Source organism: Carassius gibelio, chromosome A18 (genome assembly GCF_023724105.1).
Source record: "Carassius gibelio isolate Cgi1373 ecotype wild population from Czech Republic chromosome A18, carGib1.2-hapl.c, whole genome shotgun sequence".
Lineage (NCBI taxonomy): Eukaryota > Metazoa > Chordata > Actinopteri > Cypriniformes > Cyprinidae > Carassius > Carassius gibelio.
This window is the reverse complement of record NC_068388.1, coordinates 29,318,797-29,338,699: the sequence shown is the minus strand read 5'-3', so window position 1 is coordinate 29,338,699 and position 19,903 is coordinate 29,318,797. Positions and strand designations below refer to the sequence as shown.

Sequence of the window (19,903 nt, the reverse complement as noted above, 5' to 3'; positions counted from 1 at the left end):
GAGTTGGCACACAGCTTCAGTGGCAGTTTTGGAGCCGTAACTTGCTGCAGACGTGTTCACTGTAAATAGTCTAAGCATTAATGGCAGGGAAAGCCCCTTATACTTGAAAGCAGCCACATATGAAGTGTTTCTTGGAGGTTATAGTACACTGAGGAATGATCATATGACTTTTAACGTACATAATGTGACCTGTTAAGGTGGAAAAGAAAAATTCCATTGCAGTTTTGTGAATTATTCCTTTTTCGCATTGCCTGAAAAAACACCTCATGGAAGCATAAAAACTTTTTGCAATATATGGGTGTTTTTGCACCTTGTGACGTCTCTATAGTGGCTCCATATTCATCATCAGCTGAACCTGATGAAACTGGACTGACGTCTAAATACTGAGAGTCCTACAATAAAACATATGAGTATGAGACATTAGTGCTGTCACATCACATCAGCAGATCCATTTCAGAAAACACAGTATATTCATATTACAGCCAGAGATATGAATGAACAACTGATCATTCGTATCTCTCTTTATCATTTACACAAAAAGACACTGGAAGAGATGAAAATATTCATACACTTTTAGATCATCACAGAATTAAACACAGTTTAAAGTACAGAGACTAAAGTAGAGCTGAATTATTATCTTATATTCTCCAGTTACACATATATGATGCCTGTTACTAAACTTTGACCATTTTAAAATATTTTAATAATAATATACCTACAATAGTAGAATCTCTCCAGTTTATAAAGTGGATCATCTTTAAGATCAGAGAGTAACTTCACTCCTGATTTTCCTAGTTTATTCCCAGAAAGATCCAGTTCTCTCAAGTGTGAGGGGTTTGATGTAAGAGTTAAAGCCAGAGCAGCACAACCTTCATCTGTGACGCCACAATTATTCAACCTGTAGAGAACAAGGACACAATGTGAACTTTAGTTCAAGTGTTTGTAGTTTGTTAATGACTGAGAGCAGGAGAGGGAATATAATGAAAAGCACTGCCACAAACTGCTGCTGATAGAATTTGATTTCTGCATGTTGATGCTCAATGGTGCTGTGTGAAACTGTCATGTGCTTCTGGACTGAACAGACACATAGACCTGAATGTGAGATATTGTTTTATAGTGATATAAGGACAGATCAGTCTGGAGAAACAGTCACTTGCTCCTCTAATAAACATCTACAGGACGATATTTGCTTCACAGGAGCCACGTGTTCCACATCTCATTTATTAACTTTTGTGATAAAACACATCGTTTCATGTTTGGCAGCTTATAAACGGAACAGAAATCACTAAATCACACATTAGTATCTGAACATTCGGGTTAAATCTTTATGACATCTGTGAGAACACATTGAGCTCACAGGATTTCAGAAAAAGTAGAAAATAAGAGGAAAATAAACTCTTACACAGAGATGGGCAGGTGAGCGTGACATACAGTGACCGATACTCTGAATTCATGCTCTGCATTAACCCTCTGAAGTCGATTAACGCTGTTATGAGGCATTTTCTCCTGATAAGCTTGTAGCATAACTTAAATTACACTTTCAGTTTTGATTGTACAGATGAGAAATTCATCAATCAAATCTCTAAAGGGTCTACTTTTTTTTGCAGTAAGACATAGTAACAACAAAACTTTGTGCACTTATAAAATAAAGATAACAAACAAGGTGTGCTGTCTGCAGCCTTTGTCTGCTCTGAACTTTATTTACAAACGTGTCATTAAAATGAACTGTAACTCAGTGAATACTCAACACAGAGACATATCTATAGAAAGACTGACATATCTACTTTTAAACTAAACAAGTGCTGCCGAAAACAAATATTCTGTGATAAAGTAATCCAAATGAAAACAACACAGTGTCTGTTTTTCACGTCTCCCTTCATTATCTTCTAATGCGACCACGCCCCGCGCTGAACGTGCTATTCAGATTCTAATGTTTCAGTGAAGCACGCAGCTTGAATACGCCCATACAACAGACGGCAACGCAGCGAGACTGTTCTTCAAGTTTTTTTTAAAGTTTGATCTTCAAGGATTTCCTCAGAAAAAAAAGAATGAAGCACTTGATTCAGCAGAGATCATAAACATGAGTAAATCTCTTTATTTATTTATATACTTGTACTAGTTTTTACATAACGTTTAAACTTTTTACTAGTTAGAATTTTTCCAAACTATAATTCCTGACTAAATCAAGTGAAACATTACGAAGTTTCAAAAACAATATACAAAACTATTCAAAAGCTTGATGTAAATAATATAAATGTAACAAATATATGTAACTGTAACAAATGTAACAAAAAATGCTGTTCTTTCCATTTACCCCCCCCCCCCCCCCAAAGAAAACCCTGAAAAAACATTCTCAGCTCCTTTCAACATTAATAGTAATAATAATAGTAGTAATTCATCAGATTATTAAAAGGTTTTCTGAAGGATTGTGTGACAGGAGTAATGATGCAAAAAAAATCAGCTTTGATTGTTCCTAATAAACTATTTAACTGCGCTCGCAAGTGGATATTAAATTATGTTGTGGGATAATTAAATATATCCTAAATAAACTACAAACATAAAATTATATACATTTATTTTGCCCTCACATTCTTTCTTGTAACTTTTCCCTCTCAGTGACACAGCTGACTGAATGGCTCATTATGCAGCTCATTATGCGGGTCTTTGTCTTCTCAGGTGTAAATCACAATGATATTCATGAAAGTTGACGACTACTCGCATATGACTTTTACCAACAAAAAGTGTCTTAGAAAATTTTAATAAATATATTGTTTTCTGTGTTACTCTGTGTTTACTACAAGATCATATTCACATAATTTAGAAAGAAAAATTCTAGGCTACAAGCTCCAGTTCTCAAAAGTCCCAGAAACCAATGATCTGTATGTGTTATAAGGCCTTATTTAGTGATTTAACATTTTTCGTTTTTCACTAACCAGGCATAACATTTTATTTCTCAAAAACACAATCATGTACATACATGCTGCCCATATATTATAATAGCCCAGTTTGTTGCTGATTACAGTGAGATTAGACTTTAGCCATTTGGATGTTTATAAGAAACTGAAAAAAGCACTAATGTCAGGGTATGACAAAACATATCTTATTTTGACAAACATCTTTAGACTCCAGAGGGTTAATCAAACTAGCAGAAGCAACTGAAGCTCCAGTCAGCATTTGGTGGCCAGAAATGGGAGAAAGGGCTCATGTAATGTGATAAAGATAAATCAACTTCATCTTCATTCATTTGTGCTGAGATTGAATGTGTCTAGACAGAATTTAAATTAAATGACTTATCCCATACAAAGATATGAGACTGATGATTTTACCACAGTATCTCCAGTTTACAGTGAGGATACTTCAGTCCAGCACAGAGACGTTTCACTCCTGAATCTCCTAGTTTATTCCCATACAGATCCAGTTCTCTTAGGTGTGAGGAGTTTGATCTCAGAGCTGAAGCCAAAGCAGTGCAACCTTCATCTGGGATGCTACAATAACTCAATCTGTAGAGAACAATGACACACTCTTTACTCTCTCTGATCAGATCATCAGTATGTAATAACATTCTGTGTATATGATTCTAGTAATTATAAACATATACTGCCTTCTAGTGTCCTTAATTGTGTCTATTCCTAAAGCCCCCCCCACCCCCACACCTGCTCCTAATCACACTGAAGCTGTTGATCAGTAAAGCTATTCATGAAGCTTCAGGAAGAGACTCACGCTTCTGAGTTTGGGAACAATATGAGTGGCATGAGTTTGATTCACCAAAACATCTGATTAATGTGAGGACTCCACATATAATTTCAATTATATACATGTTAGACATTTTATTTTCATGTTCTAAAATGTTTTGAAACTTTTCTTTAAAACACCTCTCTGATATAATATACAATTAAATAGATTATAGGAAATGCAGATTTGTTCTCTGGTTGGTCGCCTCAAAAGCCCACTGTCCTTACTCTCTCACTTATCTGACAGTTTCTTTAGTAATTTTGTATGCTAACCGTCAAGCCTTTGCTAACAAAATGGACTATTGTACCTTGATTAACAGTTGTCTCATCCAATCAGTATTAAGTATTCCATTAACAAACAATACCTAATTTTTACATGTTTTCTGACTTATTGTGTTTTCTGGCCTTTTGGTTGATTTGTTTTTCACTTCACAAATACTTTACAGTGTGCCATATATAATCTTACAGCAGTATCTCCAGATTACAGTGAGAATGTTGTAGTACATCGGACAGCAGATTCACAGATTTTCCCAGTTTATTCCCAGTCATACTCAGTTCTCTAAGGTGTAAGGGGTTTGATCTCAGAGCTGAAGCCAGAGCAGCACAACCTTCATCTGTGAGTCCACAATCATTCAACCTGTAGAGAACAATGACACAATGTGAATTATAGTTGAAGTGTCTGTAGTTTGTTTTGACTCTGGTCTCAGAGCAGAGAGGAGATATAATGACAAGCATTTCCACAAACTGCTGTTGATAGAATGAGATTTATACATGACAATGCTTACAGAGCTGAATGTGAGATATTGTTTTCCTAGTGATATGAAACTTTAAGGTAAGTCATGTCACTTTGTGGCCATCTTTGAAATGCCTCTCGGGTGCAGCTCCTATTTCTTTAAGTGGGGAAACATCAAATTCTCCAAATCTGGTGACCAAGCTTATGATTCAATTTCATATTTTAAATCATTAATGAAATCTGTCAACAACTGTATCATAACTGTTTTGCTCCAATAGGGTAAAAAAAGCTTATTACTCAAACTCTTATGGTCAGAGAAACCATTTTCACACACCTCTAAGTCACACAGAGAGAAACCATATGTTAACACTAAATCAAGTGTATGGCCATGCTGATGAGTGGGTACAATTACCTGAAAAGTTAAATAAAAACCATATAAAAGGTTAATAAATTCCTTCGCTAAAAAAACAGCTGCAGAACAAACATGAACATTAAACTCTCCTACAATCAGGAGCTGTTCTTATTTAAGTATGACATTTTAAGCAAGATTGGGCCAGCGGTTCCTGTGTTGTGATTCAACAGCAGTGCAGGCTGCCTTCCTGGAAACGCGATTGGGCTAATTTTGAGAAGCAAGTGGGCAGAAGCATGTGATGGAGATGTACTTATAATCACAGTAGCGTTTTTACTGACGAGAATCGCATGAAAAACGCATTCGATTTTTTTTCACAGCCCTAACATCTAGTTAACAAAGCTAAACAGTGTTGCCCTTTGTGTAATAAGTTACAGAAACTGTTAAACGCACCAGCTTAAATAATAAAATACACTTACCAGTTGTGGTCCATAAACAACGCCTTCTCCAGACAAAGAGTGAACTGCTCCATCTTTCGAGAATAATCTTTGTGCGAATCCGGCATTAAACTGATTGAGATTGAGGAAGCTGTTCTCAGCAAGCTGTCCTCAACATAATGTGCTGCACATAGTTTTACATGTGGATTATAATTTTCGGGAACCGAGTTAAACATAAATTGTAACCATAGATCTCCAAACGGGTCATTTTTTGTAGGCAAATTCTGTTAAATAAAATATCTCGCTTGGCATTGAACTTTGAGCTTTAGAATTTTACAGATATTATTTGTATTCTAACAACAACATTACACCCTAACTAAAGTTTAAAACATGGGACCACGAACAATGGGACCTTTAACATTTTTATTTACGCCTGTGATCAAAGTTACATTTTCAGCATCATTTCTCCAGTCTTACTCCAAGTGTAACAATTTACCCTATACACAAATCCGCCTTGAACTCTATGGGTGCCACCATCTTGCCTGCCGCCATTACTGCGTGCCTGCGAAGTGTGACGTTGTGATGCTTGCCGGTGCCCTCTTATGACATTTCAATGAAAGCGGATCCTGCTCATTTAAGGAAAATGTCTGGTGAAAGGGAACATTGGGTAGATGATGTCAGGCAGTGGCCAAAACTTACTGATAAAGGTAATTTATTGACAACATAATGTAATAATGTAAAAATATGTAATGTAATTAAGAAGCGTATTAATTGATGACAACAATAAAACCACACGCTGTCATTACCAGCTGTGTTGCTAATATGTTAACAAGCTTCAAATAACTATTAGGCCATCCTTAAAAATAATTAAAAATTAATTATTTTTTTCCCCTTTTAGTCTGACCGACTTGCCGATTGTAATTGCATTAAGACCCACTGATTTTTTTTAACTCTTCAAACAACTAATACAAAATGCAATAAAATGTGAGACACACAATTGACACTTTTCACGCTCTCATACCACACATCCATTTTCTCACGCACAGAAAAATCCTGAAGCAAAGAGGACACGAAGACTGACAGACTAGACAGAGCAGGTTACTTATGATAGGGAAAACACTCAGCTCAGATTCTGTTAATTTTATTATGAAATTCAAACAATAAATACTCCTCCGCTCGACCTCAAACTCTGTGTAATCCATATGCCTGTAAACATGGGCAGTCAGTGCAACAAAGGTTTGTGAATTTCACAAGCGATTTTATTCCAGGCTTGTAGTTTTGTGCTATTGTTAAAACTGCCAACCACACAACACGCTCTTCCCGGCATCACTGGACAGCATACGTGCTAACAAAACTAAATAAAAGTAACTTTTCGTAGTGCTAATATCTGCTACAGCCGCCTACAGGACCAACGCTACATCTGCTACTTCTGCATCTACATCTGCTAATATATATATTCTTAGCTCTTTTCAACATTAATGATGATAATAATAATAATAGTTTTTCGAGTAGCGAATCAGAATATTAGAATAAACTACAAACATAAAAATATATACAGCAGGTCGCCTCTAATATTTAAACATGGCGTGCGTGAAAGTAAAAGTGTGAACATTGTCATAGGACATTGATTGTTCTTATAACTATGATACTACATAACAAAGTTGGTTTAAAACATGGAATTATAGGATACTCCAATTGAGTTTGTAAGAATATAGATTTTTAAACTAGCATACATCTATTCCATCTAAGTAGCTAGCCAGAACAGAACTAGCAAAATGCGGCTCACTCATCAGAGAATAATCAAAGTTGACCAAACAGTGCTTCATTCGATGTCCAAGTGGAATGCAAGTACTAATTACATTCAATGATGAAACTCAGGATTCAAAGCAAATTTTGCAGTATTTTATCATATTAACTCAGGAGCTCATTTCCATGCACATTTCTGGAAGAATCATCAACCAGAAAATAGGATCCTTGCATACTTGATGCTCCACTTTGCTAGGAGTAGCAAGCTCTCTATAGGAAATTATATACTACTTCCTCTGACTTAGTATCCCTAGTTTTATAGGGGTTACATATAGTTCACACACAAATTAAACTTCTTTCATAATTTATCCAGATTGTTCTAAACAGAGACATATATTTTGGAAGCACATTTCATTATATTTTGAACAGAAATTAACAAATCGCAAAAAAATTTAAAATTCGTTTGAGCAAAGAAAAAACTATTCCGTGCTCAATAAATGTATTTGCTTATTTGCTATTATCCATATTAACATGCAGTAATAACCCCACTCACGCAGTTTACTCAGGTGCTCTCTCACAAACTCTCTCTCTCTCTCTCAACCTCTTAATTCTGTGCGTGCTCAACTCTTGACACACGCTCACTCAACTTACAACAGCGTTACAAGTGTGCCACAAAATCAACCAATCTGAAAATTAAAGGTCAATTGTGATTGGCTGTTGGTCTCCAATCAAATCACTAGTAGAACCATAATAGAGAACCTAATAGAGTGTAGGTTCCTTTCATCACACCACGAGTTGTTGATAAAGAAACAAATGCCTCCAACTCATCTTTTCCCTGTGAGCTCTTTCGTTCTGTCCGAGTGGTGCACGGAGAACCCCGTAAGCTCAATGGCTGAGTCTGGAAACTCTGCAGACATCCAGGTTTCTGGGAGGCAAATAATGCAGCAGTCCCTTGTTTCTAGTTGGTATGAGATACATGCCCACAGTTCACAGAGTTTGTTGTCCAGTGACTGAATGTTAGCCAGCAAAAAGGTTGGGAGAAGAGGTCGGAGGGGACAATGCCTGAGTCTGACAAGGACGCAGGTTCTCTTCCATCTTTTTCGGCTGCGTTTCCTCGATCGTGCCTGTGCAGCCCAGAGAAAGGGTTCTGATGCAGTGTCTGTAAAAAAGTTGCCACCATTCAAGAACTCAATGTCCGGTTTGCATTTCGGAACGTAGGAACCTATGTTTAGAAGCACATGTCTTTCATAGACAGTTATACAAAAAACATGAAGAACAAAAAAAAAAAGAAGGTAAAACAAACGAAAAACTGCAAAGTTTACGCGGAGCTCGCAACACGGCCGCCATGCTTTGTGCCATCTTGGACAGTGATTGGGGACCAGAAACCGTTTGGTTACCCACATTCTTCAAAGTGCTTCTTTTATGTTTAACGGAAGAAATAAATTATTACATTTGTAACAACTTGTGGGTGTGTAAACGATGACAAAATGTTCCTTTTGGGTGAACTATTGGGAGTCCATCATGAGCAAGCTTCACTGCAAACTGCGCTTTCATCATTAGTTACTGAACAGACCCATTGATTACTTTCCTACCGAGTCCTACATCTGGAGAGCTTCTTGTGTTCAAAGGGCAAATGGGTGGCAAGAAGACTGAAATGAATTTCACCTTCAGTCATTTGTGCAGAGATTTAGTGTGTCAAGTCAGAATTTACATTAAAGGACACATCTTACTTAAGACAAAGACATGAGACTATCAGAGAGATAATCTTACCACAGTATCTCCAGTTTACAGCGAGGATCCTCCAGTCCAGCACAGAGATGCTTCACACCCAAATCTCCTATTTCATTCAGAGACAGACCCAGTTGTCTCAGGTGTGAGGGGTTTGATCTCAGAGCTGAAGCCAGAGCAGAACAACCTTCATCTGTGACGCCGCAATCCCTCAACCTGTAGAGAACAATGACACACTCTTCGAAAAAATGAAATCGGTAAATCGCGATTCTAATTGCGAGTCTCTGTTCTCAGATCTTAGATCTTATTTAAAATTATATAACATTAATTTTGACCTTAAATTTCACTCCATACAATAATAGTAACATAATAATCATAAAGTTCAGCATTTTCTTTACTTAAAAAGAAAAAAAAATGGAGATCTAATGTTAGTCAATAACCTGCTGCTGCAGTTAATCAAAGCCAAAGCATAATCTTTCCTAGATTTTGGCCAAATGTAGGCAAAAAAAAAAAAAACTAAATAAATAAATCTCTCAACACTTTAAGACATCAAAGTATTTTTAAGATATGTAAAAATGTTTGCTGCATTGTAAAAAAAAAAAAAACTTGTATAGCCTAGCATTGAAGTTTTGAGAGTGAGAGAAAAAAAAAACTTAAGTTGCGGCTCACATCGCATTTTATAAGTCCTTTTACTTTACGAAATAATAAAGGCTAAAATGCCTGTAGTCTAAAGCAAAAATGTTAACAAACAATATAAAAACAGTTTTTAGTTCCTCTCCAAAACAAATCATCTAAAGGCTATAAAATCGCAATCCAAAAATGTATTTCGTTTCTGGTTCTGTTCTTCACTCTCTCAGATCAGATCAGTTTAGCAGTGAATCCATTGGTAAAGAGAAAGTACAAATTCGAGGTCTGCATTCCCATGGGAACAGACCAGATTACTTGTGCCATGGGATTAAATTCCAGAATAAATACATCTCTTACAAATCTGGAATGTGGTCATTCTTTGAATATCGATACTAATAAATTTAGGAATCGTGACGTTTTTAATTTTCAAGAATCACAATACTTTTGAACTATTGGTGCACTGTGCAACCATATTTCAGAAAAGCATATCTGCACTTTATTCTTATTGACCACTGGTACAGCCTGCACTCGGACTGTAATGCATGCAGTGCATTTTATATGTGGGGTCTGTGCGCAGCATGTGCTTAACGATGCTCAGATCAGGCTGTACCAGTGGCAAATATAAAGTGTGGATGCGCTGGCCTTGAAGGACGTTCAACTCTGTTTTGTTTATATTTTGTTTAGCCTATAATTTTAAATAGCTGATGTCATATTTATTTTTCTCTGCAACACTTTTCCTACTGTGTTAACAGAAAAATGTCAAATGAATTTGGTATTTTGACAAGACGAATACAAATAGCTAATACGCTATTTTCATACAACCTAGACGAATACAAATAAATACAATTTTTGTACAACATTTTTACTTTCTCTGAAACTCATCTTTTTTCTACTGTGTTGCAAGAAATAATTTTGTGTTTTACTATAATTACCGTAATTCCTCGAATAAAAACTGGTAGTCAAATAAACGCCAGGCCTCTTATAGTGGCTGGGGGCATGGTCAATACGGACAAATAAAGGCCGGTCTTAAATTTGTGCAGCAGAGCCAGATAATGAAAGTACACGCCCACTGCCGGAGCGTTTCTCGTTCTCGAGTCAAGAACCGGTTGCATAGGTTTTCGGATCACCAGTACACTGAACCGAGAAGCGTTTCTGTCAAACGCGTTCGATTCGAGAACCGAGGAGCTGATGATACTGCGCATGCATGATTCAGCGTGAAGCAGACTGACACACAGAGCATCTGAACTGAAATGATTCTTTTGGTGATTGATTCTGAACTGATTCTGTGCTAATGTTATGATATCTGTCCACTTGAAATGCTATTGCTTTTAATTTAAAATGGGTTATTTGAAACAATTACTTATCAAACAGATGGAATTAGAAATAAAGGCCTGCCTCTAATAAAAGCCTGCTTCAAATAAAAGCCTGTTACCTTCTGCAGTTCAGGTAAATAAAGGCCCCAGCTTTTATTTGAGGAATTACGGTAATAGAATTCAAGTCAAAGTCAATAAATTCAATTGTAAAAATAAAAAATTGTAAAAATAAAAAATTGTAAAATAACAATTTTGTGCAGACTTCACTTTTATCTGTTAGTCTATCTCTCTTTCAATAGTGGAAACTGAAATTTGAGATTCTGGAAAAGAAGGTCTAAATTAAGCGGGAACAGTTGGTTTGAGAAGAAAATTATTCTAAGCAGACAGCAGATGAACAAAGAGTGAATATACTAAAAAATAGTCCCCAGCAGACCTCTAGTACAAAAATCAATGTGTGATGCATCACTGGACTGAGATTTAAAATGTCAAAGAACAAAAACACATGAACATAAATCATTTATAGCCTCATTCAAGAAAAGAAAATAGCTATTTATTGCACTGTCAGTATTTTTAACCAAAATGTTTGTCTTATAAAGACATTCATACAAATCTGTTAAATCACACGTTTCATTACACAGCTGAGTTTTATACTGTTATTTTGATCTTTATTACTTTGTATGGAGTAGTGATGTGTGTTTCTCCTCCATCACTCAAATATAACAAATCCTGAGATCACCCAAACTGAGAGATATTATTCAAACTTGGTGTAAATCATGTCAGATAGTACTTGCACCTCAATGTATTGCAGTGCTCTACAAAACAGTACATAATAACATTAATGCCTTTATTTTGTGTCAAGATGCACACCAGTAATGTTTTTTGTCTAAGGCACATTTGTAAAAATTGCTTAAATGTCTTAATTGAACTATGATCTAATCCTGGCTTAGTCTAAGCCCCGTCTGTGAAACCGGGCCATAATGTTTTACTTTCTGTATCTCTATATCTTGATTGACAGTGGTCTCATCAAATCAGCACTGAGTATTCCATTCACAAAAAATACCTAATTTTAACATTTTGTGTTACCAGACTTTTTTGTGTGAAATTGTTTTTCACTTCACAAAAATTAAGTGTGTCATATATAATTGTACTAAAATGGCGGCCAGTTATTTAATGTTCATACAGTTCTAATATATGTGTAATGTTTGATCGCTGTTGTTATTTAGTCAGGCGTCAGTCACACACCTATTGTTAGGACCCCAATGTCTAAAGGACCCGGATGCTGACGCAGCTTCACAGCAGATATGATCGCTATCATTATAACTAGCGTGTGACGATTCTAACGGTGATGATAATGCCAGTTCTCCCGCAATATTGAGTTATCGCATGTGTGCGTGCATCAAAGAGTAAGTTTGTTTCTTCATTATACTGTGTTTATATTTGATTGTTACATTAGTCTTTCAAGACGTGTTTACCTCGTCTGTCAAGCACATGTGCCTGTCAGCTAATCTCTAGCCAATCTTATCAGACGATCGCTGTTAGACGCACTTTCAGTGTTAATGTCATAGCAAATACGGATATTATTCATTTGCATATTGATGTTTATCAGTGTGTATATTTACATTTTATTGTTGTTGTTTCCCTTTCTAGAACCACACTTAATTAAATATTGTTCCAGTTTGCAATGAGTGGTCTTTGAGTGGTGTGTGCATCTAGCTCCTTCTAAACGGACATCATCTAATTTAATTGTTCTGATCGGACAAGTTTCAGTGGTTTCCATCGTTTATTAATTAGCACCTAAGAGCAGAACAATATTTTACATGGTCCTTCGAGCCGGATTAGGCAACTTCTGAATTAATATAATGTCCATACATAGTGAGGAGATTAGTGATGCTACTGTTCGCTCTCGACGCCGAACGCAGATGCCAAAGTACCTTGATGACTATGAGGTGGATTATGTGCCAGAGCAGCCATCAGCACACAAACCCTCAGACCACTCCAACGTGGGAGAACAGCCAATAGGGGCGACAGGAGGTCCATTACCGCTTCATAACCCCCTGGTTGCTGGCACTGATCACTTTCCTGCCTATGAGGGGAATTCACATTTCTCACCTGAAGCACTGGAGATGCGCCTTAAGGAACTGGAGAAAGAGAACCGTCAACTTAGACGTGACCTCAGTGAACACTCAGCAGCTCACACTTCAAGATCATTGTCTCCATCTCAACCATTTCATTCATCCAGACATTTGACGTGCAATATGGAGAATCGAATATCTACCTCACCATCACACCACAGAGTAACGTCAACAAGAGATCAAAGCGATCCACGTTATGAAGGAGAAAGGTCAGTGAAACACAGTGAGGATAAGTTGCACTCAGAACGTCAATGTGATAGAATAGATGAGATCATTCATGAGCTTCAGAGGATGAAAGCGTGTTCCAAGCAATCTAGAACAATCTCGCCATCACCTGAGCGTGCAGTAACACCCCAGAGAGCAGATCATGCGGATGAAAGCTATCATCCCTCGAGACATCAATCCTCACACTATTACAGCCCTACCTCCAGGCAGTAGAGACCATTTTTGCCTTATCATTCTTCATTTCCAATCAGTCAAGAGAACACTTATCGTGGTCCAACCCCTACCATTCCTAACTTCACCAAAGAGGATCCACGTGAGTTTGCCAGGTTAAAGGTAGCTCTTGACAATCTCCTGCCTGCTGATGCCAAAGAGCACTTTAAGTTCCAAATATTGATGGACCACTTGAAGTTTGAGGAAGCATTGCTCATTGCTGACTCCTACAGTAACAGCAGGTACCCTTATACTCATACCATGCAGGCACTAACCGAACTCTATGGGCAACCCCATCAACTCGCACTTCAACGCATTGCTGTTATGATGGATGGGCCCAGCATAAGAAGTGGTGACACCAGAGCATTCAGGCTTTTTGCACTAAAGGTGCGAGCCCTCGTTGGAATGTTGGATCAGTTAGGAGATCCTGGACGTACAGAACTGGCTTGTGGGTCGCACGTCTCCCGCCTCCTAGCTAAACTACCTCACGATCTCAGAGCAAACTTTAAGAGGTATGTCAATCCACTCAAGACACCTATCCCTACCTTGCTTGAATTTGCAGAATGGCTGGAGTATGAGGTGAGGGTACAAGAGGACGGTACCCAGTTCGGTATTGACCCTGGTAGAGAGAGACCGAGCTTCCGCAAAGACCAGCAAAGAGTGCCTAAAGTAGCACACAAATCTACTGCCATCTTCCATGGAAGTGAGCAAAGTCCAGTTTCCAAGGTTGAAGAGGTTCGTCGGAATACAGTTTCAGAGGTGAGATCACTAGAGAAACCAAAGAAATACTGCCCCTTCTGTAATACAACTCAGCACTATCTCAATCAGTGTTCAAACTTCAAGCTGCTGACCAAAGAGCAGATTGTTACCTGGATCAGATCCAATCAGAGATGTTGGAAATGTGGGTGCGAACACCAAGCAGGTCAGTGTACTCTTAAAGCGAAGTGCAAGAAGTGTCAAAGGAGACATCTAGAAATTCTGCATGAGGCCAACAATGAAATGAGTGCTAATGCCACCAAAGAAACGGGAGTGATCACCCAGTCTACCAGCAACACGATAGAAACTCTGTATGTTGATAGACCTACTGGCAGCAGTAAAGTATTACTGAAATTGTGCAGAGTCCTCATACGCAACGGAGACTTTTCACTAGATACATACGCACTACCAGATGATGGTTCAGAGCGCACAATACTTCTCCATGAAGCAGCTCAGCTACTCAACCTCAATGGTAAACCCGAAGACCTGTCTCTTCGCACAGTGCGCCAAGACATCCGCATTATTCATGGCTTCACAGTATCATTCTCAGTGAGTCCAGCTACACAACCAGATCGCAACTTCACAATAAGAAGAGCTTTCACCGCGGAGGAGCTTGGATTAGCCCCTCATTCCTACCCAATTGAAATGCTCCAGAATAAATATCGCCATCTCAGAGGCCTACCTCTTCAGTCAATTGACCATGCAAGGCCATTACTGCTCATTGGGTCAGATTACCCACAACTGATCACCCCTATTGAGCCAGTTCATTTGGGACCCCCCGGAGGTCCAGCGGCTGTGAAAACTAATTTGGGATGGACACTCCAAGGTCCATCAAAGTTCCTTGAACACGTCCCACATACACAACAGTGCTTGTTCACATCTGTAAGCCTTACGCCTAATGATCTATACAGTCAAGTGGAGCGGTTGTGGCAGATGGATATCTTGCCCTACCAAAATGAACGACTTGTGACGAGGTCAAAGCAAGATGCAGAAGCTGTGCGTATTCTGGAGGAGAAAACCATCAGGGTTGAAGTTGAAGATGTGCAAAGATACGCTACCCCCCTCCTCTGGAAAGTCAGTCCTCCACCTCTAGCTTCCCCAAAGGAAGCGGTAATGCCTCATTTGAGAAGGACTGAAAATCAGCTGGCACAGAGCTTAGAGAAATCCCAAGCATACACATCTGAGATGAACAGGCTGCTAGAATCAGGCTATGTGAGAAAAATTCCCAAATCCACAGCTGTACAGACTCCAGGGTGGTACATTCCACATCACATGGTCCACCACAACGGAAAGAACAGGATGGTATTCAATTGTTCTTTCAACTTCCAAGGGCTGAACTTGAATGAATATCTCCTTCCTGGGCCAACTCTGGGTGCTACCTTGCTGGGAGTACTTCTCCGTTTCAGAGAGTATGCAGTAGCCATTAGCAGTGACATAAAGGGGATGTTTCATCAAGTGCGTCTCCTACCCGAAGACCAACCATTCTTGCGATTCCTTTGGTGAGACCTGAAACCAACCAATGCACCTGATGTCTATCAGTGGTCAGTGTTACCCTTTGGCACCACGTGCAGCCCCTGCTGTGCAACCTTTGCTCTTCGGAAACATGTTGCCGATCACAGCCAACCAGATAATGAGGTACGAGTAGCAGTAGATCGTTGTTTCTATGTGGACAACTGGTTGCAAAGTGTCCCCTCTCTTGAGATTGCCAGACAATTAGTGGATGACATGCGACATCTGCTGACCAAGGGTGGATTTGAACTGCGTCAATGGGCTAGTAACACTCCCCAACTGCTGCAACACCTGCCGCAGCAAATCAGGTCAGAGAAACATGAGCTTTGGTTTAGTTCAGACAGAGCCGACCCCCAGGAGCGCACACTAGGACTTAGGTGGCAGTGCAGATCCGACACCCTTGGTTATAAACATGGCCATGTTGTAAAAACTGAGCCCACTATGCGACACATATATAGCATCCTTTCCAGTCAGTATGATCCACTTGGATTCATCACCCCATTTACCACTAGAGCTAAGATCATAGTCCAGAGGCTCTGGGACAAAAAAAGAGAATGGGATGACCCTGACCTGCCCACTGACCTCAAAAATGCATGGCTCACATGGGAAGATGAGCTTCCACAACTTTCCTGTGTCACACTGCCCAGATGCTACACTACAAAGGTAGATCCATTGACCAGCTCAAGAACTGTGCACACCTTCTGTGATGCCTCAGAGCGAGCGTATGGAGCTGTAGCCTATCTCCGCACGGAAGATAGCAAAGGACAGATAGAGGTGTCATTCTTGGCAGCTAGATCGCGAGTAGCTCCAAAGAAGCAGCAAACAATTCCCCGACTTGAGCTATGCGCTGCTTTAACTGGAGCACAATTGGCAGCAGTTCTGAAAAGAGAGCTCACACTGGACATCAGCAGTTTCAGATACTGGACTGATTCTACAACCGTTCTCAACTGGCTTCAATCAGACTCATGCCATTTTAAAGTGTTTGTAGGAACGAGAGTTGCGGAGATTCAAGAGCTAACTGATTCACATTTATGGTCCTATGTGCCCTCACAAGACAACCCTGCTGATGATATTACTCGTGGCCTGTCACTGGCTCAGCTAGCTGAACCTACCCGCTGGAAGAATGGCCCAGAATTTTTGCAAAAACTTCTATCGTCTTGGCCCAAAATGCCCAATCTGGAGCCAGCCGACACTTCAAAGGAACTGCGTAAACCAGTATCCTTCCATCTAATAGCTCAGGGTGACCAGCATTCAGTCATTGCATCTCAATTTGACAACTTTCAAGAGCTTGTAAATGCAACTGCCAGATCCCTTCACGGGGCGGCCAGTTCCACAGACACTGTCACTGCTGACACGTATAAGAAAGCCGAGCTCCGAATTATTCAACAGTCTCAAATGGAGAGTTTTCCTGATGAATATGCTCAGCTTCAAGCAGGGAAGGCCATCTCCTCAAACAGTCGTCTAAAGACATTAGCTGCCGAATTTGATTCTGACACACAACTGATTAGAGTTGGTGGACGACTCCGAAGATGTCACCTACTGAGTCCTGACATTCTTCACCAAATTGTCCTAGACCCAGTCCATCCAGTGACTAAACTACTAATTCAGCAGTACGATGCACAGCTCCATCACCCTGGTACTGAAAGAGTCTTTGCTGAAATCAGAAGACGCTTCTGGATCTTGAGAGGTCGTCAAGCAGTAAGATCTATTCAACATCACTGTACTGAGTGTCAAAGGTGGCGTGGCAAGCCCAATATACCTAAAATGGCTGACTTGCCTCCTTCCAGTTTAAGACTCTTCCAACCAGCCTTTTACTCTACAGGCATGGACTGTTTTGGCCCATTTATCATCAAAATTGGGCGCCGGAACGAGAAACGCTGGGGTATAATTTATAAATGTTTGACCACAAGGGCAGTGTACATCGACCTTCTCTCTCAAGCTGACACAGACTCCTTCCTCATGTCTCTACGTCGATTCATCGCCCGTAGGGGAAAACCTCATGAGTTGTGCTCTGATCAAGGTACTAATTTCAAGGGTGGAGATCGTGAGCTTAAGGAGGCCTTCAACAATATTCACCCTCAGTTACAAAGAGAACTTGCCAAGCAACAGATTGACTTCCATTACAATCCACCAAACTCCCCACATTTCGGAGGATCCTGGGAAAGAGAAATCAGATCTCTTAAGGCTGCACTGTACACAACCATTGGTGTGCAAACTGTCACAGAGGAAGTGCTCAGGACTGTCCTTGTTGAAATTGAAGGAATTCTAAATTCAAAGCCATTGGGATACGTATCCTCAGATGTAGCTGATCCTGATCCAATAACCCCTAATTCTCTCTTAATGGGCAGACGAGACTCTGCCTTGCCTCAGGTAATTTACCCTGCATCTGAACTGCTCAGTCGCAAGCGCTGGAGACACAGCCAGATATTGGCAGACCAGTTCTGGAGCAGTTATATGCGTAACTACCTGCCCGGACTCCAGTCTCGCCAGAAATGGCAACAAGAGAAAGACAACTTGACAGTAGGGACAGTGGTTATGGTTGCTGATCCACAATTCCCCAGGGCACTCTGGCCTGTTGGAACTGTGAAATCTGTCCAGGTCGGAGCTGATAATAAAGTTAGAGCTGCAGAAATCCAGATCAAAGACAGAACCTACATCAGACCTGTTGTCAGACTTATTAAGCTCCCTTCACTTCCAGAATGACTGTGAGTACTGGCCCAAGACGCAAATCTGCAAGCACATTTGGGGGCGGCTGTACTAAAATGGCGGCCAGTTATTTAATGTTCATACAGTTCTAATATATGTGTAATGTTTGATCGCTGTTGTTATTTAGTCAGGCGTCAGTCACACACCTATTGTTAGGACCCCGATGTCTAAAGGACCCGGATGCTGACGCAGCTTCACAGCAGATATGATCGCTATCATTATAACTAGCGTGTGACGATTCTAACGGTGATGATAATGCCAGTTCTCCCGCAATATTGAGTTATCGCATGTGTGCGTGCATCAAAGAGTAAGTTTGTTTCTTCATTATACTGTGTTTATATTTGATTGTTACATTAGTCTTTCAAGACGTGTTTACCTCGTCTGTCAAGCACATGTGCCTGTCAGCTAATCTCTAGCCAATCTTATCAGACGATCGCTGTTAGACGCACTTTCAGTGTTAATGTCATAGCAAATACGGATATTATTCATTTGCATATTGATGTTTATCAGTGTGTATATTTACATTTTATTGTTGTTGTTTCCCTTTCTAGAACCACACTTAATTAAATATTGTTCCAGTTTGCAATGAGTGGTCTTTGAGTGGTGTGTGCATCTAGCTCCTTCTAAACGGACATCATCTAATTTAATTGTTCTGATCGGACAAGTTTCAGTGGTTTCCATCGTTTATTAATTAGCACCTAAGAGCAGAACAATATTTTACAATAATCTTACCACAGTTTCTCCAGTTTACAATGAGGATTTTGTAGTACACCAAAGAGCAGATTCACTGATTTTCCTATTTTATTCCAAGACAGATCCAGTTCTCTCAGGTGTGAAGGGTTTGATCTCAGAGCTGAAGCCAGAGCAGCACAACCTTCATCTGTGATGCTACAATAACTCAACCTGTACAGAACAGTGACACACTCATCACTCTAAATAATATCACTTTGTTGCACAATGTTAGTGGTTTAAAGGGGTCATGAACTAAGAAACCAAAATTCCCTCAATCTTTTGACATAAAAGGACATTGTACTATAAAAAGTAAGGATGCACCAATACCACTTTTTCCAGTACTCGCCCGATTCCAATACTTTATTTTTTTTTTTTTTTCTACTTGCCGATAAGGAGAAGCAATACCGTTATTTTATTGCATTTGCAAGTTTTTCAAATATTGGGTACAGAAGCAAAAAGAGTATGTATAAGGTTAGTTGGTTAACTTCATTTATCAAATACAGTCTAACCAAAATTTATTCAGACACCTCCAACATTTCTCACATTATCATTATTCACCATAGTTTAGAACTGTGGTTCCCAACCTTTTTCAACTCGTGGCCCACACAACCAAACACATGTTTGCACGGCCCACTTCAAAAAAATTAACTGACCTGACTATTGTTGGGTTAATAACTTAGTACTTAGAAGCTAGATTGTTAACTGTCTTTATTGAATGAACTGGCAATGAACAAAAAATAACTCAGGCTGGCACCTTTCAGTAAAACGGGAAAACCAGATCCAGGCAGTGCTCGGCGGCAGGTAGACAGTCAGCGGAGCAAGCAGTCAGGAGGGAACATGCAGAGCAGTGTTGAGACGAGCAGTCAAAATTGGCAGAGAACGGGAGCACTGGACAAAGCAAGACTAGAGTCAGACTCTTACAAATATTAACAAAATTATAATTTCTTTTAATAGTAATTGGCGGCCCAC

At 39.5% G+C, this 19,903-nt stretch overlaps 2 protein-coding genes and 1 long non-coding RNA gene across 4 annotated transcripts in view; 2 read left to right on the top strand and 1 right to left on the bottom strand.

The window, feature by feature from the left end:
• The window catches only part of LOC127934431 (unconventional myosin-XVI-like), a 36,724-nt gene extending 17,239 nt beyond the window's left edge, over positions 1–19,485 (bottom strand). The window contains exons 1-9 of the mRNA XM_052531806.1: positions 19,478–19,485; positions 18,935–19,105; positions 8,767–8,940; positions 8,599–8,645; positions 4,198–4,318; positions 3,346–3,500; positions 720–875; positions 534–544; positions 311–392 (exon numbers count right to left, since the gene is read on the bottom strand). Of these exons, the coding sequence (XP_052387766.1) occupies positions 311–392; positions 534–544; positions 720–875; positions 3,346–3,500; positions 4,198–4,318; positions 8,599–8,645; positions 8,767–8,940; positions 18,935–19,105; positions 19,478–19,485 (925 nt within the window). The remainder of the gene's footprint in view (positions 1–310; positions 393–533; positions 545–719; positions 876–3,345; positions 3,501–4,197; positions 4,319–8,598; positions 8,646–8,766; positions 8,941–18,934; positions 19,106–19,477) is intronic.
• LOC127934077 (uncharacterized) lies at positions 11,806–18,930 on the top strand. Its single transcript, XR_008147704.1, has 3 exons — positions 11,806–12,067; positions 12,312–12,338; positions 18,782–18,930. It is a non-coding gene; the product is annotated as an uncharacterized LOC127934077 (long non-coding RNA).
• On the top strand, positions 15,701–18,892 carry LOC127934050 (uncharacterized). Of its 2 annotated transcripts, XR_008147679.1 has the most exons (3): positions 15,701–18,201; positions 18,330–18,509; positions 18,754–18,892. XR_008147679.1 is itself a non-coding variant. In XM_052531235.1 (2 exons), the coding sequence occupies exon 1, from the start codon at positions 15,713–15,715 to the stop codon at positions 18,197–18,199; it is 2,487 nt and encodes an 828-aa protein (XP_052387195.1). In that variant the 5' UTR covers positions 15,701–15,712; the 3' UTR covers positions 18,200–18,201; positions 18,330–18,739. The 2 variants fall into 2 exon arrangements, 1 of the variants encoding a protein (XP_052387195.1); XM_052531235.1 differs by lacking the exon at positions 18,754–18,892 and having other exon boundaries at positions 18,330–18,739.
• Positions 19,486–19,903: the final 418 nt, after the last annotated feature.

Coding starts and splice junctions, on each gene's coding strand:
- LOC127934050 (XM_052531235.1), top strand. CDS start 15,713: ATGCGACATCTGCTGACCAAGGGTGGATTTGAACTGCGTCAATGGGCT.